Source organism: Chanodichthys erythropterus, chromosome 12 (genome assembly GCF_024489055.1).
Source record: "Chanodichthys erythropterus isolate Z2021 chromosome 12, ASM2448905v1, whole genome shotgun sequence".
Classification (NCBI taxonomy): Eukaryota; Metazoa; Chordata; class Actinopteri; order Cypriniformes; family Xenocyprididae; genus Chanodichthys; species Chanodichthys erythropterus.
This window is the reverse complement of record NC_090232.1, coordinates 50528939-50552042: the sequence shown is the minus strand read 5'-3', so window position 1 is coordinate 50552042 and position 23104 is coordinate 50528939. Positions and strand designations below refer to the sequence as shown.

Genomic DNA, 23104 nt, shown 5'->3' with positions numbered 1-23104 from the left:
TGGACCTCCTTTCTAATGAGACCCATAAAACACACAAACAATTTATCTGTTTTTCCCCACAGGGCAGCTCTGTGGACATATGCATCTAAAGCCCTCACTGGACAGAGCAGATTGAGTTTCTCCTGATCCGAAGTTGTAAATGGAGGAAGATGGAAGGCCTAAAGTACGATGGAACCTGGGACTTTGGTGGGGACCTTAGGCATATAGCCTGGTCTAGTGTGCAGGAACGCTTTGACCATTCCAGGTGCAAATTCCAAACACAAAGAAGCAGCTGAAAGTGCTTGAAGATCTCCTATTCTTTTAAGAGATGAAATAGCCAGTAGAAATATGGTCTTTAAAGGTGAGGAATTTCTCTGAAACTTCCTCTAGTGGTTCGAAGGGAGCCTCGGCTAACCCTTCTAATACCACAGCCGAGTCCCAGGCCAACGTCCTTGTAGGTACTGAAGGCCCCAGCCTCAGAGTACCACGGAGGAAGCGTATAAAAAAGGGGGGCTCGACCTACCGAGGAATCCCCCAGAGGACTATGGCCAAAAATGGCCGCATACACTTCCTCGTGGAGGGAGCTCTGGAGTGGAGTATGGTCTCCACAACCTCAGTTGGGAGAGCAGCATGTATGAGCCTGGCCCCCTCAGAGGCCAGGCCCACAGTCTCCATAGCTCTGGGCATGGATGAATTATCATGCTGCCCGCTTGAGACAGGAGGTCCTGCCTGAGAGGAAGCTCCATCAGGGAGCCATCTAGAAGTGGCACTAGGTCTGAGAACCATATTTTGGTTGGCCAGTACAGGGCTATCAATATTAGACTGACCCCTTCCTGGCGTATTTACTCCAGAACTCCCGGGAGCAGAGCGAACGGGGAAATGCATACAGACGCAGCCTCGGCCACGTCTGTACCATGGCATCCAGACCCAGTGGTGCTGAATGAGATAGGAAGAACCACAGTGGACACTGGGTTGATTCCCCTGAAGCAAATAGGTCGATTTCAGCTCGACCAAAGTTTTCCAAAGTGAGCTCCACACCTCAGTATGGAGACTCCATTCCCCGGGCCTCGGCCCCTGCCTCGACAGGGCGTCTGCTCCCACATTTTAATGCCCTCAGGTCTGGGAAGAAGTATTTTACTGCAAGAAATACCGCCATCATTTCCAGCCGATTTAAGTGCCAGGAACTGATGGTCCTCCCAGAGACCCTGAGCTGAGCGACCACTCATGATCGCCCCCAGCCCATGAGAGAAACATCCGTCGTAAGCATTACGCGACGACGAGAAGTCCCAAACATGGGTTCTGGGACAGGAACCAAGGCTTTTTCCACATGACCAGAGCACGAAGGCATCGCCGCGTGACTTTTGATCTTGCGAAAAGGATTTCCCCTCGGAGAAAACCCCTTGGTCCTGAGCCACCACTGTAAGAGTCTCATGTGCAGAAGGCCAAAAGTTATCACGTTGGACGCAGCCGCCATAAGACCTAACAGTCTCTGAAACTTTTACAGTGAATGACTGGTCAAGAGAGACCACCGTCGTGTTGTCCGTACGGACCAACACGTGGTGGCCCCTCAGGTCTGGGAGGAAGTGTTTCAGTTCTAGAGACACCGCCATCATCTCCAGCCGATTTATGTGCCAGGAGAGCTGATGGTCCTCCCTTAGACCCTGAGCCGAGCGACCACTCATGATCGCCCCCCCCAGACCGTGAGGGAAGCATCTGTCGTAAGCATTACGCGACGACGAGGAGTTCCCAGCACGGGTCCCTGGGACAGGAACCAAGGCTTTTTCCACATGACCAGAGCACGAAGGCATCGCCGCGTGACTTTGATCATGTGAAAAGGATCTCCCCTCAGGGAAAACCCCTTGGTCCTGAGCCACCACTGTAAGGGTATCATGTGCAGAAGGCCAATAGTAATAACGTTGGACGCAGCTGCCATCAGACCCAACAGTCTCTGAAACTGTTTTACAGTGAGTGACTGGCCTAACTTCACCCCATTCACGGCTCCGAAAATGGAATTCACACGAGCAGGAGACAGCTGCGCCTGCATCGTGGTAGAATCCCAGATTACTCCTAGATAGTTTGCAATCTGACTCGGAACCAGCACACTCTTTTTGGCATTGAGCCTCAGCCCAAGCTTTTTCATGTGCGACAGAACAACATCTCGATGTTGAACTGCCAACTGTTCTGTTTGAGCTAATATCAACCAATCGTCGATATAGTTCAGCACGCAGATGCCCTGGAGTCTCAATGGAGCCAGCGCTGCATCCACGCACTTCATGAACGTGCGGGGTGATAATGATAGGCTGAAAGGAAGAACCCTGTATTGGTAAGCTTTGTCCCCGAAAGCAAACCTGAGGAACTTCCTATGAGAAGGATGGATGGATACATGAAAGTTAGCATCTTTCAGGTCTATCACAACAAACCAGCTCCTCGGACCTGATCTGTCCCTTCTTTGGAACAATGAAGTATAGGTTGTGAAACCCTGACAGCTTGCTGGGAGGAGAACCCCTTCTATAGCTCCTTTTTGCAAGAGCGTCATAACCTCCTGTTCCATTACCAGAGACTGCTCGGGGCCACCACTGTGGGAAGGACCCCATTAAACTGGGGCGGGCGAGACCCGAATTTGTAACCCTTTTCTATTGTGAGCAGCACCCATTTTGAAATATTTGGGAGAAGTTTTCATTCTGCCTTATTTACAAAGGGAACCAGTCTCTCGAGACTGGCCTCTGGTGTTTTTTGAACACTTGACTCGGCACCCTGAAGCGGCGAACCGGCAAGGAACAGCCGAATCAAATGATGACCGGCCCTCCTCGGAGGATCGGTGGAGACCGCTGCGCCCTGAAACACACTGGGTGGCAGGGTTAGCAGAACGGCCCCCTGAGGGCGCCAAAGAGGGATGAGTACCAAGTATTTTAATACCCAACCCTCTCTGGAGGGGACTGCCCTCCAATGTCCCGCGCCACTGGCATCAGGACTTCTTCGAAGCCTTCTTGGAAGTAATTACAGTCCGCAGATCTGTGTTACCCCACAAAGACTTCGGCTGTGTCGCCTGTCCCTGTCCCCAAGCTTTCTGCGGGGGACCAAGGGTGGCGACACTTTCTTTTAAATTCCTCAGAATTTAATGTATTCAATATTTCATTTAATCCTCAAATTAAATGCAGCCAGTTCTTATATAAATATATATATTTTTGAACAGACTGAATATATTTAGAATACAAAAAAGAATTATAGCTCGTAATAATTCGCAAGGTATTTTAGGGAAAGAGAGAAAGGGAAACTCCCGTCTGCTCAGATCCCTTAATATATGAATATATATACACATATACATACACACACATGCATAATTACGGACACGTGATACATGCGCAGCCTCGGCAAACGCAAGACCCGAGCTGTATATTCATTCTTGCAGACTTAATCTACGCGCTGCCTCGGCAACGCGAGATCCGAGCCATATATTCTTTAATGAAAACCCAATCCACGCGCTGCCTCGGCAAGCGCGAGATCCGAGCTTAGACTTTTATTCCCTCGAGAATAAAGCCAACAGGAGTGGAGCTACAAAACTCCCGCTAGTGCATACTTCCTCATGGGCTGGAGATGAGGATGACGGTCCCTCATCACCACCCTCGACACCTTCAACATCAACCTCCTCGGAGGAAGATATATTCAGTGTCGGTGCCTCCCTTTGCGGGGAAGAAACCGCAGCGCGTGCTTCCACCACCAAAGGAGAGACACTAGATCTAGCAGGTAAGGGAAGCGATAAGGCAGAGCCCGTCTCTCCCCCCTCTGCTAGATCCATTTGTGAACCCCACGAGTGCAGCCTTCGCTGTGCCTCGGCAGCAGCGGGACCAGACCCGCGGGGAACACTCGCCGCGGCGCCCTCCTCAAAGAGCGCCCGGCGTGAGCGCAGCGCCCTGAGAGTGAGCCGCTCACAGTGCACACAGACAGCCCCCTCAAGAGCTGCCTGTGCGTGCTCAACTCCCAGGCATTTCACACACATCTCATGTGTATCTCCCTCCACGATGAATCGCGGGCAAGGAGGTGCACACTTAGTGAAACGCTGGCTTTTCTCCGTCATTTTATATATATATATATATATATGTCTATTATGTGTCTTATTTCACTTGTTTAGAAACTCTTGTCCTCAGACAAGAGATCACTTTCTGGCGAGATGGTAGACAGACAACAGTAAATAAGACAGACAAGATACAAATAGCGCTTACTGAAGACAACAGAAGCTAGCGTTCTTTGTTTCCGGGCATGCTTTATAGGTTCCGGTTCGTGACGTCACCCGCCTCTGACGTCGCGTTCTCTCATTGGTTAGATACAATAGTGCTTCACGAACACAAAAATGCAGAGGATTCCCATCACGTCACTGACGTAGCGTCGATAGTTCCCACGAAAGGGAACTGACAAATGATAATAAAGACCTTTACAAATGCAGTATTTCAGAAATATATAAAATCCATATAAACTAAATAACTTTATATATAAGTGTAAATGTAACTGTAAAATATTGTAAAAATGTTACAAAACAAATTATAGGTTATTTCCCGTACAGGGAAAAAGATCTAACCGGACATTTAATGTAATTTTTACAGTAAAATGCTGTTCAATGTAGAGTTATTAGAAGTAAAGAAGGGAAATCAAATTATAATTTACAATGAAAAAAACAACAACAACAACTGTAAACTGCCATTGCCAGAATTCCTTGTGTGATACTTCACATTTGCAAGTATTTCGTTTAAATGATTATGTTTCTTAATAGTTTTTGTTATCAGTTATGCACAAAACAAACAGAATAAAATTAGACATACAGGACTGAATGTAATCGTTAAATAACCATTTAACAATTGATAAATAACCATTTAAAAAAGTGATATAATTAAGAATATTTCATTACTGCTTAGCTAAATATAAAGTTCAGCATATAAAGTATGCCATAATGTAGGGCTGGATGATGTGGCCAAAAAAATCATATATCTGTATTTTTGGGCTAAATGGCAATGTATAATCTCACTATTTTGTACATTTTTCTATTTGAAGTAAACAAATCTTATCGCCCTACTCAAGTACATATAGTTAATTTACATAAACATCATATTCAAATCTTGGTTAAATGTTAGTTAGCAAAAAACACATGCTATTATAATTATCAAAGAGACTGTCAATTTATACTTGCATGTATATAATCAAACAACATACAGTATATGTGGTCTTAAAAGTTTTGCAGCCCATCCTCAACCTAACCACACGGTCTACTCTTCACCAGAATGGTAACCCTACAAAACTAACATAACAGAAGCCCCTGTCAATCCCAACATAACACAACATTAAACACTAACTTATGTCTCCCTATGTTAATCTTATGCAAAAACACACAAAATAACACTTTATTTCAACATTTAGACAGTCTGATGCAAAGCATGCTGGGAATTAGAAATCTGCTGCAACTAAAACAGTTTAGTTTACTTGAAATATGTCAGTGCTGTGAACTCAAAAGTAAAAGAAAGTTTTAAATACTCATAACTGTTAATTTAACTGAACTAATTTGTTTAATTTAAGTTTGTCCTATTCAAACGAATTAAGTATTTTGAGCATTAGGGTTTACAGTGTATATATTGTTATTTTTAGTCTTCTTCTTCTGCTCTTGAGTCTATGGCAGCCCATATAACCTTTAATAGGAAAGTTGTGAAATTTGACAATTCTACTTGTTCTTCAGTTATTCGAGACAGTTGGTCCAGTTTTTTAACTAAATTAGCCCAGATCATCTTCAGGCCATGCTGACAAAAAAATTATTAAAACCCTTTTGGACCAGACCGTTCTTGTGTCACTTCAATTGTATAGTATGAAAGCAACAGCATATGGTTCTGAAATTTGATATGTGTCATTAGCACCAAAGAGCCTAAGAAGAAGGAGAAGAATTGTCTCCAACTAGTGGTCAAAATAAAATAAAATGTACAAATATGCTTATAGCCTTTGTGAATTTTGTTTGATGCCAATTTTACAGTACAATGTAATCAGCCTTTTTTCTGACCACCATTTTAAGCATTTTCCAAAACTATTTCAAACTCCTGCTAAAGCAGTTCCACACAGATCATCATCAGATCATGCCGGTAAAAAAAAGTGGTTAAAAACATTTTAATATCTAAAAACATTTTCATATAACTTTTTGTCATATTAAAGTGCCGCATAGTGTTTATTTTACATTTTTATTGGTTTTATTGAACTGTAGATGAGGTGGTCTAATTACAAAGAACATTACATTTCATGTAATTTTTCAGTTTTTATTATTATTATTATCATTTTTTTTTTTTTATTGTTAGTAACTTCTTGTTAATGTAATTGTTAGTAACTTTTTAATTGTTAGTAAAATTACATACAAAATACTGATAAAAACTGTGTTTTGTACAGGAAAGTGTGTAAATTTTTTTTTTTTTTTTTTTTTTTTTTGATTCATTAAAAAAAATATAGATTTTACCAGTTGTTGGCAGTCTTTTTTTATTCATCATTGATGACTGAATATATCGGACCCTCGTTTGTTGAGATGTTTTGTGGATGTGTTGCTGTCACGTAGATCTGTTCAGTCCTGCTGTCCTCTGTTGGGTCTGGTGAACAATCTGTCACTTGATTGGACGAGTGGGTGTGACTGAGGTTTGAATCAGGCGGCTGATTGGTTATTGTGACATAAACAGCAGAGACTTTTGGGTGGGTGTTGAGGTGTGATGCAGGCGTCTGACTGGATGAAGATGTTGCCACGGCACCATCACTGTTTGGAATCTCTTCATAAACATGGTCAGTCTGAAAAACAACACATACATCAATAATTTACTAGTTTACATAAATTATATTCTCTATTAATCAATAAACAATAATTCAACATGTCTGAACTTCTACAAGAAAAGTTCTGAACACCCACCTCTGTATTGTGCTGCACATTTTGCAGAAATAAAGCTGCATGAAAACAGATAATAGTAAATTTACATACTAAAACAAGACTTCATAATAATAATAATAATAATAATAATAATAATGATCACAAACAAACTGTTACCTGTCCCACATTTCCTTTTCCTCATTTTCAGGATTAGGAGCGTTCCCAAACACAGAACCAGCAGAACCAAAGCCACACCACCAGCAACATAAACCAGGTCTGTACGCATCGCTAAACACATGATATTACATACACTGTAAAACCCATCAAGTTAAGCTAACTCATTTCATTTGAGGACACAAATTACGTCAATTCAATTAAGTTTAAACAAATAGTTATGAGTACTCTGAACTTGTTTTAATCGAGTACACTAAAACAAGGATATTTCTTAATATACAATTAAACTTTACACTGACTTTACAAATACTATATAAACTTTTACACACTTTTAATGAACTCAGAGCACTTGCAGTTACTGCTAGCTCACATTAGCACACACAAAGGCAAATCCAATAAGTCAAGCTTAGAAGTTTAGAAACCAATAGTTATGAGTACTCTGAACTTATTCACTTGAATTCACTAAAAGAAGATATACATTGCAGGTGAGACATTAAGTGATTAATTTTGATTGGCCACACACTTGAAGATTTTAAGGCCGATTTTTGAGCTTGATTTGCAACCCACGACAATCTGGGGTGTGTGGCCTGATTTGAGGCTTGTCGCAACCAGTTTTTGTCCAAAAAATCCTCAACTGTATGGTGTCATTACGATTATTTTACTATTCCCGATCACTCCAGCTGGAAAACACCTTGTACACCACCATTAATCCGTAACGAAAACATAATTAAAGGTGTTCACTGAGGCTCTGCGTTCTTTCACATGGAACTCTGACTCATTTTATCTGTTGAGTCCATCAATTTAAAGGAACAATTTCAAATCCATTTACCTGATCTCCGGATCACTTTTAGCATAGCTTAGCATAGTTAATTGAATCTGATGAGTCCAGTAGCATCTTGCTCAAAAATGACCAAAGAGTTTCAATATTTTTCCTATTTAAAACTTGACTCTTCTGTAGTTACATCATGTACTAAGACCGACGGAAAATGAAAAGTTGCAAGTTGCAAGTTTTCTTGGCTGATATGGCTATACTCTCATATACTCACAAGGAACTTTGCTGCAATATCAATATTATTTGCTGTAATATCATTGTGCCTGCTGCACCCATGGTACGGCAGTTTGTGTGCTTACTATTGTTTGGCTGATAGAGTTCAACTGTAGTATTTCCTGTTTTTGTTCTTGTTGTTTCAGCTTCTTGATGAGTCACTGAAAGAGAGTGTGCTGTTACTGCATATGAAAGTCTTTTCTGTTCATATCATCATTACTGATAATCACATGACATTAGTGCTCATTTAGAAGATGCTTTATTATCTGACATGATACAGTCACTTTGGATAAAAGTGTTTGTCAAATGCATGAAAACCCCACGTGAAGTAATGCTGTATTCATGACATGATGGTATTACTGTCATTATGAGATGATTTTACTCAGAAACTAGAACTAAAAAAGTGTTAAAGAAAACGTTGGCTGTAAAATGACTAAGCAAAAATTTATTTTTTACATGTAAATTATGAATTGTTGAATGTCACAAGCTTTAAATGTTGAGTGTGCTGCAATTTGGTGCAAGTTTGTGAAAGACATCATTTGTCTAGTTTGAAAAGTGTAATTACAGGAATGTTATCATGATCATAATTGCCATCATTAAAATTGTATAGAAGCTTTGATGTCTCTGTATTCAATATAATAACACTAACTATTAACATATTTATTGATGTTATGACTCTGAAAATATATGATATCTGCTTCACATAAATATATGTAATAACAGTAACTTCAAATGAACAATATATTTTCATCTAAATGCATGTGAGTGTAGATGTCAGGTGTATTCAGTGTGTGAGTGAGTTCAGGTACCTGTGCTGCTGTGTTCAGTGCTGCTGTGTTCAGAGCTGCTGTGTTCAGAGCTGCTGTGTTCAGTGCTGCTGTGTTCAGAGCTGCTGTGTTCAGGGCTGCTGTGTTCAGAGCTGCTGTGTTCAGAGCTGCTGTGTTCAGAGCTGCTGTGTTCAGAGCTGCTGTGTTCAGAGCTGCTGTGTTCAGAGCTGCTGTGTTCAGAGCTGCTGTGTTCAGTGCTGCTGTGTTCAGAGCTGCTGTGTTCAGAGCTGCTGTGTTCAGGGCTGCTGTGTTCAGAGCTGCTGTGTTCAGAGCTGCTGTGTTCAGGGCTGCTGTGTTCAGAGCTGCTGTGTTCAGAGCTGCTGTGTTCAGGGCTGCTGTGTTCAGAGCTGCTGTGTTCAGAGCTGCTGTGTTCAGGGCTGCTGTGTTCAGTGCTGCTGTGTTCAGGGCTGCTGTGTTCAGAGCTGCTGTGTTCAGAGCTGCTGTGTTCAGGGCTGCTGTGTTCAGAGCTGCTGTGTTCAGAGCTGCTGTGTTCAGTGCCGGTGTGTTCAGTGTGTTCAGTGTGTTCGGTGCTGCTGTGTTCAGTGTGTTCAGTGCTGCTGTGTTCAGTGTTGGTGTGTTCAATGCTGGTGTTTATATACGGACGGATGGAGGATGTTGAGATCTGGAGAGGTCTTGACCTCTGTGGAGCTGAGAAACAAGGTCACACCATACACATGAAAGTTTGGTTTGGTTCCAAAACACAGTAACTCCATTTTGATTAATTTGAGTAAAAAGGTGTTTTCTTTACCAAGAAAGTAGCAAGATGAAAACATACTCGGTTACATACGTAACCTCGGTTCCCTGAGATACGGGAACGAGTACTGCGTATGGGGAAAAGCTCCTTTTTCCTCCTTGCTGAAGCCTTTTACAATAGCGCAGTGAAAACTGCATGTCTATTGGCTCAAAGGAATGAAACTCTTTGAACCAATGACAGCACGGCGTAGTCACACGAGCCAATGGCGAAATAGCGCGCCAACAAATCCTGGCAAAATGGGCGTGGTTTATGGCTATATAAGCCTGCGTTTCGCCGTTGGATTCAGTTTTAGCTCGACTGAAGCGACGATACTGAGCCGCAGTGTCGGGGCACAGCATAATACGCAGTACTCGTTCCCGTATCTCATATCATTTCGATACTCTCACTCATACTGCGTATGGGGAACGAATACAATCATGCCGTGCCGCGACAGGGAACGACAAAACATAACTTGAGCGCTGAGGTCCCAGAGGATATGTGAAGGACTGAAAGCCGTCGAACCCTGGACACAGGGGCCAGGAGCCCCTGAGAGCGTGTGATGACGGTGCTCAGGGAGGTCGTCTTTTCACACTGAGAGGACCCGAGCATGTAAGGTCGGGATGTCCAGGTTATAAAATCTGACAAAAGTGGACGGCGAGGACCAGCCGGCCGCCTCACAGATGTCCTTGAGAGAAACGCCACTAGACCACGCCCAGGATGAGGCCATGCCTCTAGTGGAGTGGGCTCTTACTCTTATGGGGAAGTCCAGGCCAATAGAGGAGTAGCATAGAGCAATTGCGTTGACTATCCAATGCGAGAGGCGTTGCTTTGAGACCGGACACTTTGAGACCCATTTGGTGCGGCCGCCAAAGCAGATGAAGAGCTGGTCTGACTGCCTGAATGGCTGAGACCGCTCAGTATAGATTCTCAATGCCCTGACGGGGCAGGTCGCCGATGCGCTTAACCGATGCTAGCGCAAGTAGCAGAGCGGTTTTAAGTGTTAAGGGCCGAAGGTCAGCTGACTGCAGTGGCTCGAAGGGCGGACCCTTGAGGGCTGCAAGGACAGTGGAAAGGTCCCAAGAGGGAACGGTAAGTGGTCTAGGGGGATTAAGCCGCCTAGCACCTCTTAGGAAACGGACAATGAGGCTGTTTCTGCCCACCCTCTTGCAAGCGATAGGTGCGTGAAACACTCCAATGGCTGCAACGTAGACTTTGAGCGTGGAAGGGGTGAGACCGCTGTCCAGCCGCTCTTGGAGGAAAGACAGTATCTGGGATACGTCACTCTCCACAGGGTCGACGCTGCGCGTTGATCACCAGTCAACAAAGACAGACCATTTCTGGTCGGTACGAGCCAGTCGTCGAGGTAATTCAAAACTCGGATCCCCATCTTCCTTAGAGGGAGAAGCGCCGAGTCAATGCACTTGGTAAACGTGCGGGGAGCTAGAGACAGCCCGAAGGGCAGGACCTTGTATTGATAAGCCACACCCTCGAAGGCAAATCTCAAGAAAGGCCTGTGGCGAGGGTTTATTTGGATGTGGAAGTATGCATCCTTCAGGTCCAGTGAGAAGAACCAGTCACCGGGGCGTATTTGCGCGAGGATCTGCTTCAATGTCAACATTCTGAACTTCCGTCTCATGAGGGAGAGGTTCAGAAGCCTTAAGTCTAAGATGGGTCTGAGACCGCCATCTTTCTTGGGGACAACAAAGTAGCGGCTGTAGAAACCCGACTCGCTCTCTGCGGGGGGAACGATTTCTATGGCTTCCTTCTGTAGCAGAGACGTCACTTCTGCGCGGAGGACATGAGCGTCGTCCGTTTTGACCGAAGTGGTGACCACACCGCTGAAGCGCGGCAGCCTGCGGGAGAACTGTAGGGAGTAGCCGTTGGATATAGTCCCGATGACCCACTTTGACACTCCAGGGATGGCTTGCCAGGCCTCGACCCGTGTGACCAGGGGTTGAATAGCGTCCGGTGACAGACCGCTGTGCAGGGGTCTTTGCACCGTCGTTATAGGATGAGGAAATTTGCTCTCTTTTTGGTAATGTGAAAATATTGGGTTCGCCATTAGAACGGCGGTTTGTGTGGGCGCAGTCATTGTGGGCCCAGGGGACATAACCCGATGAATTCCAGCACCCGGAGCTAAGCGAGGTGGTAGGGAATGTAAGCGAGAGAGCTTTTGGGGCGGTACCCATTCTCTTTCTTCCTGTGTGATCAGGAAAACGCCGGAGGCGTTGGGTCCAGCACTATCTTAGGGCGGGGACCCGGCGTCTCGGGAGCGTGGAGTGTTTCGCTGGGCGGGCCCGTAGGCGCTCCTTGGGTGGCGCTGGCTGTGATGCGGAAGGGGCAGGCTTGCTCTGAGGCTGGGTCGGCGCAGGTTTGGACCGACTTGCAGCAGATGAAGAGCTGGAGCGCTTTGGCAAGAAATGTCGCATTGCCTGGGACGATTTCTGCGCGGCCGAGAAGCGCTCAGTGAACCCCTCCATGGCTGACCCGAAGAGACCTGAGGGCGAGACAGGGGCATCTAAGAAGGCCATCTTGTCTGCGTCTTTGATCTCTGTGAGGTTAAGCCAGAGATGGTGCTCCAACACAACCAGGTTGGCCATGGACCTGCCTATGGCCTGGGCCGTGGTCTTCGTGGTGCGCAGGGCCAGGTCGGTGGCGCTGCGGAGGTCACGGAAGGCTGGCGCGTCGATTCCAGACTCGTCCAGGGAGCGGAGGAGTTTGGCCTGGAAGACCTGGAGGACGGCCATTGAGTGGAGCGCTGAAGCCGCTTGCCCTGCGGAGGAGTACGATCGGCCGGCAATGGCGGAGGTCGTACGGCAGGGCTTAGAGGGAAGGGCCCTCTTGCTCTTCCAGCCCACGGCAGCGGGCGGGCAGAGGTGAGCGGCATCTGCTCGTAGCCCTTCTCACGGGAGCCGTCAACCGAGGTGAGAGCCATGGGTGAAGAAGTGCGAAGGCGGGCGGAGTAAGGGCGCGCCAGGACTTCGTGAGCTCTGAGTGGACCTGAGTGGAAGAAGGGCGGAGATCGCTGGCGAGGGGTCTGGCGGGGCCCCGGCAGAAACCACTCGTCCAGCCTGCTGCGAGTCGGCTCCTCAGGTGTGGCCCATTCCAAGTTGAGCTCCTCGACGGCCTTGGAAAGGATACGGATGAGCTTGGCGTCCGATCCAGGTCTGGAGTCAATGGGCTCTAGTGACGGTAGGGGGGCGGTCTGAGCGCGGAGAGAAGCGAGACTCATGCACTCGCAGTGCGGGCATGAAGTCTCGGTGAGCGCGGCGTCAGCGTGGGGCTTGCCCAGACATCCGACGCACTCACCATGGCTGTTGTCGTCAGCAAGGAGGAAAAAGGAGCTTTTCCCCATATGCAGTATGAGTGAGAGTATCGAAAGGGAACCCCTATTTTCTGTTTCTTTCACATAGCATGTTTTGGTTATAAAAACATTGAAAATTCAAATCTACATTGATTTTAAAAAGTTATTTTTAAAAATGTATTTTTTTTCCCAAAATGCAAAAGTCCATGACACTTTTTTGTTTTTTGAAAATGCAATTAATCCATTAATATAAAATGTATTTGTCATATTGAAAATACAGAGCAAGGTAAGTTGATTCACTTATATGACAGAGTCTAAACTTTGCCAATACTTATTTTATATACAGGCATTTTACTAAAAATACATTCAGTCATCGCTCCCAAAATGAATTTAACGGGTCATCTTGTTAATGTTATAAATGAATTATGTCTCTGTTTGTCATTACTAATTAAAGAGTATCTGGCGCCACCACACAGTTAAAATAAACACATTTACAGAGTACATTGGTATTAAAAACAGCTTTAAAAAACTATTCATGATTCAGTTTTGTGGACCGTGACAGAAGTTTGATGCTTTCGTGGAACAAGCAACAGCTTGACCGAGTGTCTCTTCTTAATCTCCTCATGTAATGATTACATTTCGATGACTTAAAATTCTTACCCACCACAGAAACCACCACAGGTTCATCAATGCCGTCAAAATTATATTTTTTTTCTGTTTTTGTTGATCATAAAGGAAGGAAAACTAGAATGCCGGGTGTATTCAGAGCGCCGCCATTACTGCTTACAGTGGGTGAAATGGGGCGGATATATCGCGTTCTGCAGAGAAAGGAGACTGGCGTTTGTCGCGTTTTGGAAAGAAAGGGAGATAACATGACAGAATAATACGACAGATATCGCATTTTGCGCAAAATTAATAAATTACTTTTCAATACCGTCCAGATACAAAATTAATTTTGGCGGAAACACATTTTTTTTTTTTTTTTTTTTTTTTTAAATGGCATTTATCGCATTTTGGAACCAAACTCTTCAAATGTATTAATAACACAATCATTAACTTTAGCATGAAGCATAAACATGAATGATAAAACCATGATTATTTGATGGTTGTTGTAGTTAGATTATTTGTTTTGTTTGTTTGTGTAATGAATATCAGGCACCTCTGAGCACAATAAGATTGACTTCTTTGTAGTGTTCAGCTCCAGCACTACAGCCGTACAGTCCAGCATCTTCCATCTTCAGGTCACTGATGGTCACTGTAAATGATCTGTTCTTACAATCATCCAGCAGAGAGAATCTGTCCTTAGACTTTCCTCCATTAGATTGTAGTATCATGACACTGTCTCTGTGAACTCCTTTGTAGAAGTATTTGTAAGAGTCTTCATATCCTTTAGCATAAGGACACTTAATAATCACTGGTTCTCCCTCCATTCCTCTCACTGTAATGTCCACAGACAGTGAACTGATCACTGCACACACACACACACACACACACACACACACTGATAAAGCAAGTCATAATAACAGATAATAAACACTTTTGTTAAAGATCTTGAGCTCTTACCCGTCAGCAGAAACACACAAACTGTCAGCGGAAACTTCATTTCTTCATCAGTTCAGTTCAGAAAATCAGTCTGAAACTCTCAGCAGTTCCTCAAACTACTTTCTGAAACTCAAATAACAATAATACTGCTCTCTTCTATCAGTGGAGAATAAAATAATACATTTGTTTCTCATCTCACGTGTTGAGAGTCAACCTCTACTGTTCACTGACTGTGTGTCTGTGTTTCTATGTGGTGTTAGTTGTGAAACGCCTCTCAGTTTTGACCAGGAAATAAGCTGTGAATTCATGAACCACAACCTGTTTCCTGTCCTCTCTGTTTCCATCTGTCTTTAACATGTTTGATTGCTTTCTGTTGCCTTTTTATACAACTAAATTACTTTATACAACTAAATTAAACACAAGTCCAAATATCTCTGAGTACATTAATGTTGCAGGAGAGCAAGGGAAGAGAAGAAGAGCGAGTGAGATGCAAGAGCTCCTCCAGTGCATGAACTTTGCCACTATTAATACTAAAGTTCAGATCAGAAAGAGTATGTTAATAATGTCAAAAATATATTTTATAAGAATCAGCTCTGGCCTCTTGGTATTATATTCTGCCTGCGTAGTGAAACATTGTGGTTTTGACACTACAGAAGCAGCGAGAGCCAAATGCGTATCTTCACCATGTCTGGACTTTACGCTAAACTCATGCAGCAGTTCATATTAAACCGGATGCCAGACTTTGTGCAGGGGAATATGTCTCTGTTTTTAGAGAAGAGAGAGCACTTTGTCAAAGCAGAAGTCTGGTTTGAATAAGATATATGAATATGAGTGCATTATGCCAAAAGTTACAATTGATCATTCATAAATGGATTAATACAAGAATGTTTGAAATGATTAATAATGAAAATAACCATAAAAGAATAATCATATTAATCATAAGTATACATTTCCCTCCATTTTTTCTTACACACCAATTTCGAAACATGTTATTACATGTTAATCATCATCCACTTATGGAGAAAAGTCAAATATTTTAAAGAAACAAAGAATCCTTGCAAAACTCTGATTGAAAAATACAAATGGAAAAACATTGAGACGAATAAAAAAAGCTTTTCATGAGAAAACACCATTGTTTACAGAAAATGGATAAAGATTGATCTGTATTATTTACATCATATGAGTTTTGGGAGATGAGAGTGTTCAGCTGAAGCTTCAAAGCTCTTCCTGTGGCTGTAGTTTCACTTCCTGTTTGACAAGTGTGTGTCAAAGACATCTCATGTTTAACTGAAGCAAAAAGGCCTCCTTGTATTATGTTGATAAATCTATCTATTAGCATTAACATCTCAACAGCAGTTGCTTCTAACAGCTTCCAAAAAAACAATATGTACCATTTATATGTGGTTTGCAATAATTTATTATGCAGATACTTTTGAATGGTCATGAATGGAGAAAGATGCTCTCTGGCAGCAGATTATTGTAGTTTCAACATCAACCAGCAGGAGTGAACATATGAAACTAACCTGAACTGAACATCCATATGCACAGTAATAACTACAAACATACAAATCTGATAATTAAATGCTTCACTTGCAATCCAAAATAACATGATTTAACAGCCTGGTCTCATTGTTAATATGTAGGTATTAATACGTAACTTTCAAAGACACAAAACGTACATTTTTACATTTATATTTAGTCATTTAACAGATGCTTTTCTCCAAAGTCACTTACAAATGAGAATAGTAGAATTAATCAAATCAACATAACAGTACATAAGTGCTGTGTGAAGTCACATTTATGACAGTAAAAGTGCTCGTAGCAAGGATTTTTTTTTTTTTTATAAATACACAAATAGCTGGAAGAAGAGTAGAAATCAAGGTAAGTGCTACTATTACTGGGTCAAGTGCTGACAAAAAATACATGTCTTTAGCATTTATTTGAAAATGGCTAAGGACTCAGCTGCTTGGATAGAGTGTGGCAGGTCATTCCACCAGCCAGGAACCGACCCGGAGAAGGTCAGTGAGAGTGATTTTGTACACCTTTGTGACGGCACCACAAGACACTGTTCACTGAAGTAGTAAGTTAAGGTATAGCGGTGCAGAGCCACTATTTTTGTACATTTAGAAAGATGTTGAACTGTACAATATTGATGTATTTATAGCATTATTGTCACAGACACGTCAGGTTCCACCTCACTCCATTACCCACGCACTCAATCACCAGCCTACTGATCACCGCCACCTGTGACTCATCAGCACTGCAATCACCACCACTACAAAACCACCACACTCACACACACTCACTGTCCGGTCTCGTTTGCACTACTACTCACATATGCTTACCTTAAGGACTCCTAAAGCTATACTTACTTGCTCAATAATTATTCAAGAACTGCATTACTGCTTACCATCACCCTTTGCTCAGCTGTTTATCAATAAACGTACCTTGGATTGCTTTTACCTCTGCCTCCGTGTCTCTGTTGTAACAACTATATTGTAAAAAGACAGCAAAAAATGCAAATGCTTTTTACAGCAAAAAATGTCTATATTTATCTTTCATGTTATAAAGGTAAAAGTATAATTTCCCTTTTATTGTTATGTAGATAAATGTAAGATCCCTAAACCCAATTCCGAACCTAAATATACCCATACAGAATGTTAAAGAATAATAGGCCACTTAATGGATAGAAATGTGTAGGAAAATGACACTTTTAGTAACAATATAGCATTAAAATGAAATTGAGCACTAATCTAAACCTACCCATAACCATTTCTTAAAACTGTTCTGTTTTAAATAATAACAGAAATAACAGAAGAGTAATCACAATAATTTGTTTATTGCGAAAATTTCAGAAGTGGTACCAAAAGTAGTTCAAATGATGATGAGTTGCAGTCGCAGTCCTCTCTGGCGGTAATAGTCTTTTATAGGGTACGGAGCAGAACATAACTTATTAATCCATGACAATATAAATCCTGCTTCTCTCAGTGAAGGCATCAATGCATCCGCCATATTGCTGAGGGCAAGACTGCGCTGTAAACAATTGCAAGTAAACAGGTTTTTCTGGACAAAAACAAATATAATGTTTACGTTTACCAACATATTTCAGTGGTTTATGAGGTACGTAGTGCACAAAAAGTTCTAGTTACTTAAAATCTCGATAGTTAGACATATAAAATATTTATTTTAATAAGGAATAGTCAAAGCTCAGGCTTCTCATGTATTTTGCTGCTTTATTCTTGGATAGGAATTGTGAAGACGCCCATACTGAGATATAATTTAATTTTAATGCTTAGACACAGAGGTGTACGTAGATGGATGATTATTGACAAACAGCAGGTGGATGACAGTAATGCAGATAAGTGAACTGGTGATATGAACTAGGTGGAATGGTAACTGGATACTGACACAGTCTTTTGTCTTACAGATGATGGAATCATGGATGGACGGATGATCGTCGATGGAGTGCACACAGGATGGAGGTACACAGTCAGTGAACACAGACATAGGAGTACGAAGACAAAAGGGGATCTGCTGGAGTGGAAACAGTAGGTACTGGAACACTGGAAACAATCATAGAAGCGTTCCTTTACGTGTGAACACATCAACGAGACCGGACAACTGAGTGAGGCGAGTGCCGTGCTGAAGTAGTCCTGTGATTTAGTGCTGAATGGAAGCAGGTGCGAGTGATGGGCTGATAAGGAGTGGTGATGAGGAAGTGTGTGCAGGTGCGGGCCAGGGAGGATGATGGGAAATAGAGTTCATAATGATTATGATCAATCATTATGATCAAGTGATGATGAACCTACTCTTTGTAGATGAGTCGGGGAACTGAAGACCGATGCTTTAGCTCCATCCCTAATCCTGACAGTCTGACCTGTCCTGTCAAAGTCCTCCGGCTTGAAGTGCTCACTGTATAGCACAGAGAACTCGCTTGAGGAAAGACCTTCTCTTCTTATAGCTACTTCCCAATGTCTCCTCAACTCTTTGTCTTTGATTTGTTACTTTATGTTGTGCTCATGTTTGGCGTATCTTATAGTTGTATTGTCAGTCGCTGCATAGGAGAAAACACCTTCTGTGTCACACATCAAACTAAATATTACAAAAAGGTTAAACAATTACAGAAATTTTATTCATTTTAAGGTTTCAAAGTGTAGTCTTGTTTTATGTAATCCTCCGAAACGAGTTTGCAGCACAAGTAACAAACAGAAATGTTATTTCATAAAAAGTAGATGAGTAAACTGCATTCAATAAATGTGACTAAAAACATGTATTGATATGACAACTGAATACAACAGAATTAAAACATTAATGCTGTAACGAAGGCGGGACTCAGGTAGGGATCCAAATGCAAAGCTTTATTTACAGTGAGCGTAGTCATACAGGCAGGGTCAAACGGGAGCAAACGGGAACAACAAGGAACAGGCAGAATCGTAGTCAGGGTGCAGGCAATGGTCAGGACAGGCAGCAACGGGTCAACAAACAGGAGACAGGCAGGAACGGTAACACAGGACAGGCAGACAGGATATAACGCTTGGTAATGCAACACTTGGGAAAACAAGACCTAGCAACCAGGTGGTGTGTGTGTGTGTGCTTTATAGTCCATGTAATGTGCTGCAGGTGTATGTGGCAACTGGTGATTGGACAGGGGTGTGTGCACGTGACTGGCAGGGAGGATGATGGGAATTGGAGTCCGGAACTGACAGGATGTGACAAATGCCACGATTTTAATATTAATGGGAATTCATACACATTCGTGGATACGTAAATTATGTACATTTTAGCTGCTAATACGTAAGTATTTTTATGTTTTTAGTGCTATAAATACGTCAGTGTTCTACGTTTTTGTGTGTATGAAAATGTAAGTAAATGTATTTGTACTAGAACCACACTTTACATAAAAATACATGTATTCTCATGAGATCACGTTGGATTTAATTTGTCTATTAAACTGCAGAATGAAAGAATCTCATGATACTTTATAGCTTTAAAAAATAATACATTTATTAAATTTACATGATCCATATTTGTGTACTTCAGCTTTAAACATAACAAAATCAAATGTAAAACTGCCAAATAATCAAGTCATGAAGATGAATCTGATCTTTCTGAACTCTAGAATGAAGACAAAACAAGCTTGATTATGATTCATGTTCAGAAAAACGATGACAATGATGAGAAGGATAAAGATGATTTGGTAGCTATATATTATATTATATTATATTATATTATATTATATTATATTATATTATATTATATTATATTATATTATATTATGACAATGGTTTATGACACACAGCTGTAAAATACAGTTGTAATTGTGTCTCTGTCCTCTGGATCACAGTGACGTTCAGCGTCTTTGATCTACAGTCACAGGAAACATTATTAAGTTAGTTAACAGAGAAATTATCTCTATTTACAGTTTAACACAAATATAATCATTCACACGCAAACTACTGGAGATTCAATGTCAGAGTAGTAAAAATCACTGCAAACACAGTCCTTCTTTCAGTATCATTAAGAAATAAAATCTGCTAACAAAATTACTGCTGTGAAACACCTTTCTGATCACTCACCTGTTCATAAAACACTGGATTAAATGCTTCGATGGACGGCAGCAGACCTGTGAAATAGATCCATATTTCTTAGACACTTTTTCATAAATGATCTTATAGTTCATAATTATGAGATCCTTTAATTCAGGTCTCATACATATCATCCTAAACCCAACTCTAGGTAATCTTCAGTCTTTTTCTGTATTCTAAAATGCTGAAACATAAAAAAAAATGACTTATTTAGTGTAAAATATTACCTTTATTCATTTTCTTTCGTACAGCCACTATAATCAGTGAAACTGCTATCAGGAGTAAAACTAAAGCCGCCGCAGTGACGATAATCACAACTGAACCTGAAATGTACAAGCCTGAAATACAATAAAAATGCAAACAACCACAAGAATCAGAACAGAAGCTGGTTTACAGAATGATTAAATGAAAGACTTAATTGAAGAAAAGGAATATGTGGACTATTGAAAGTCATGTTGCCATGGCAACCATCTGTCTGACCTTTGACTTCCTGTTCTGATGAATGGTGTGTATATAATATATTAATGAGAGATGAAGGTCAGAAGATGAACCTGTTGAAGAGCTGATCTGATGGTCTGTGATGGTGATGCTGCTGGATTGTGGGTTTGTGTCTGATGTTCTCAGATAGGGCGGCGTGTTTGAAAATGAGCTGATAGTTTGATCTGAAAGGGAATAAAGACTGAGCTGTTATACTGACACATTAATGAACATAATCATGGGTTTATGTGAAGAGAAACTTGAGCTGGAAGATTAATATTAAATATCAGACACCTGGATAGAAGGTGGATGTTGAGATCTGGACAGGTCTCGACCTCTGTGGAGCTGATAAACAAGGTCACAGCGTAGAAATGACACAAATACATTAATAACACAATCATTAACTAGAGCATGAAGTATAAACATGAATGATGAAGCAGATTATTGTTTAATAATAAACATCAGGCACCTGTGATCACAATAAGATTGACTTCTTTGTAGTGTTCAGCTCCAGCACTACAGCCGTATATTCCAGCATCTTCCATCTTCAGGTCACTGATGGTCACTGTAAATGATCTGGTCTTACGATCATCCTGCAGTGAGAATCTGTCCTTAGACGTTTCTCCATTAGATTGTAGTATCATGACACTGTCTCTGTGAACTCCTTTGTAGAAGTATTTGTAAGAGTCTTCATATCCTTTAGCATAAGGACACTTAATAATCACTGATTCTCCCTCCGTTCCTCTCACTGTAATGTCCACAGACAGTGAACTGATCACTACACACACACACACACACACACACACACACACACACACACACACACACACACTGCTTTACTCATGTACACTGATAATAAGTCATAATAACAGATAATAAACACTTGTGTTAGAGATCTTGAGCTCTTACCGGTCAGCAGAAACACACAAACTGTCAGCAGAAAGTTCATTTCTTCATCAGTTCAGTTCAGAAAATCAGTCTGAAACTCTCAGCAGTTCCTCAAACTACTTTCTGAAACTCAAATAACAATAATACTGCTCTCATCTATCAGTGGAGAATAAAATAAAATAATACATTTGTTTCTCGTCTCACGTGTTGAGAGTCAAACTCTACTGTTCACTGACTGTGTGTCTGTGTTTCTATGAGGTGTTTGTTGTGAAACGCCTCTCAGTTTTGACCAGGAAATAAGCTGTGAATTCATGAACCACAAACTGTTTCCTGTCCTCTCTGTTTGTCTGTCTTTAATATGTTTGAGAGCTTTCTGATGCCCTATTATACAACTAAATTTCATTTTTAAAAATATTTCTGGTGCAGTGAAATCCAGTCAGATGGAGACGTGATGAATTAAAAATGATTTTATAATAAAATGCATAATAAAAACAATGAAATCATGAATTGTTAATTCAATTTGTAAGTAATAAGCAGCTTTCAATAAGTGAGAAAGTAAAAATAAACAAGTCCTAAACCATATATCTCTTGAATTATGTTGCAGGAGATCAAAGGAAGAGAAGAAGAGCGAGTGAGAAGAGCTCCTCCAGTGCATGAACTTTGCCACTATTAATACTAAAGTTCAGATCAGAAAGAGTATGTTAATAATGTCAAAAATATACTTTCTAAGAATCAGCTCTGGCCTCTTGGTTTTATATTCTGCCAGCGTAGTGAAACATTGTGGTTTTGACACTACAGAAGCAGCGAGAGCCAAATGCGTATCTTCACCATGTCTGGACTTTACACTAAACTCATGCAGCAGTTCATATTAAACCGGATGCCAGACTTTGTGCAGGGGAACATGTCTCAGTTTTTAGAGAAGAGAGAGCACTTTGTCAAAGCAGAAGTCTGGTTTGAATAAGATATATGACTATGCATATATTATATAAAAAGATACAACAGACAAAAACATAATTCATAAATGGATTAATACAAAGTTTGAAAGGATTAATCATGTGAATAACCATAAAATAATAATAAAAGACTAATAATAATAATCATAAGCATACATGCCCTGCTTTTTCTTATACACCAATATCAAACAATGCACAGCAAAAACTGCAGTGTTAAATGAACTCTCCTGGAAGTATATGTGAGATCACACTCAAGAGTGTTAAAGTGTTAAAGTAAGAGTGTTAAATGAACACTGAAGCAGTGTTAAAGTTAATGAGATAATTAAAGGTGCTAAAGAGGATGTTTTGTTTTATACATTTTTGCAATATTACTTGAAACTGTCTTTACTAACTGATAAAAGACTATTTATTAGGTGCACTGAAAGTAATAATATTAATATACAATCATCGCGTAAACGATTGGCCCTCTGTCTTGTCAATCACTGCTGTGACGTTCCTTGTGAGAGACGTGCGCGGCTGCGCGCTCCAGTAACTTTCCACACTCCACAGGCGCTGCATGCAATGTTTTTGTCAGGAGTAACAACTGCAGATTATGAGTTACCTGCGGTGAGTCCGACATAATGAATCCACTAACACGGCACAGCGATGTCAGTGGTAAACACTCGTGTTCCAATACTCGTGCACGAGTTTTGGGAGGCGTTCCCTCGAAATTTCAAATTTCCC

General features: G+C 41.5%; 3 protein-coding genes across 9 annotated transcripts in view; all 3 read right to left on the bottom strand.

Moving 5' to 3' along the window:
- LOC137032441 (B-cell receptor CD22-like) overlaps positions 1 to 23104 on the bottom strand; it is a 900294-nt gene that overhangs the window by 72628 nt on the left and 804562 nt on the right. The window lies entirely within an intron of this gene.
- On the bottom strand, positions 1248 to 14750 carry LOC137031664 (uncharacterized). Its single transcript, XM_067402773.1, has 7 exons — positions 14500 to 14750; positions 14096 to 14404; positions 8882 to 9547; positions 8159 to 8233; positions 7031 to 7141; positions 6896 to 6930; positions 1248 to 6777 (listed from the first exon to the last, which is right to left on the bottom strand). Exons 1-7 carry the CDS (start codon positions 14537 to 14539, stop codon positions 6478 to 6480), a joined length of 1536 nt encoding a protein of 511 aa, XP_067258874.1. The 5' UTR covers positions 14540 to 14750; the 3' UTR covers positions 1248 to 6477.
- Positions 19510 to 21696, bottom strand: LOC137031669 (CMRF35-like molecule 1). Of its 7 annotated transcripts, none has more exons than XM_067402790.1 (7): positions 21450 to 21696; positions 21010 to 21318; positions 20835 to 20885; positions 20615 to 20725; positions 20291 to 20401; positions 20055 to 20101; positions 19510 to 19842 (listed from the first exon to the last, which is right to left on the bottom strand). In XM_067402790.1, exons 1-7 carry the CDS (start codon positions 21487 to 21489, stop codon positions 19765 to 19767), a joined length of 747 nt encoding a protein of 248 aa, XP_067258891.1. In that variant the 5' UTR covers positions 21490 to 21696; the 3' UTR covers positions 19510 to 19764. The 7 variants fall into 7 exon arrangements, 6 of the variants coding, with proteins under 6 accessions (XP_067258891.1, XP_067258893.1, XP_067258894.1 ...); XM_067402792.1 differs by having other exon boundaries at positions 20291 to 20386; XM_067402793.1 differs by having other exon boundaries at positions 21010 to 21204.

Excerpts from the sequence above, each read along its gene's own strand:
- LOC137031669 (XM_067402790.1), bottom strand. The coding sequence starts at position 21,489 with ATGAACTTTCTGCTGACAGTTTGTGTGTTTCTGCTGACCG. Across the intron at positions 21,319-21,449 it reads TTGTGTGTTTCTGCTGACCG|TGATCAGTTCACTGTCTGTG; the intron begins GTAAGAGCTCAA and ends GTGTGTGTGTAG. Across the intron at positions 20,726-20,834 it reads AACATCCACCTTCTATCCAG|ATCAAACTATCAGCTCATTT; the intron begins GTGTCTGATATT and ends ATTCCCTTTCAG.
- LOC137031664 (XM_067402773.1), bottom strand. The coding sequence starts at position 14,539 with ATGAAGTTTCCGCTGACAGTTTGTGTGTTTCTGCTGACGG. Across the intron at positions 6,931-7,030 it reads GAAAAGGAAATGTGGGACAG|CTTTATTTCTGCAAAATGTG; the intron begins GTAACAGTTTGT and ends GTTTTCATGCAG. Across the intron at positions 6,778-6,895 it reads ATGTGCAGCACAATACAGAG|ACTGACCATGTTTATGAAGA; the intron begins GTGGGTGTTCAG and ends GTTGTTTTTCAG.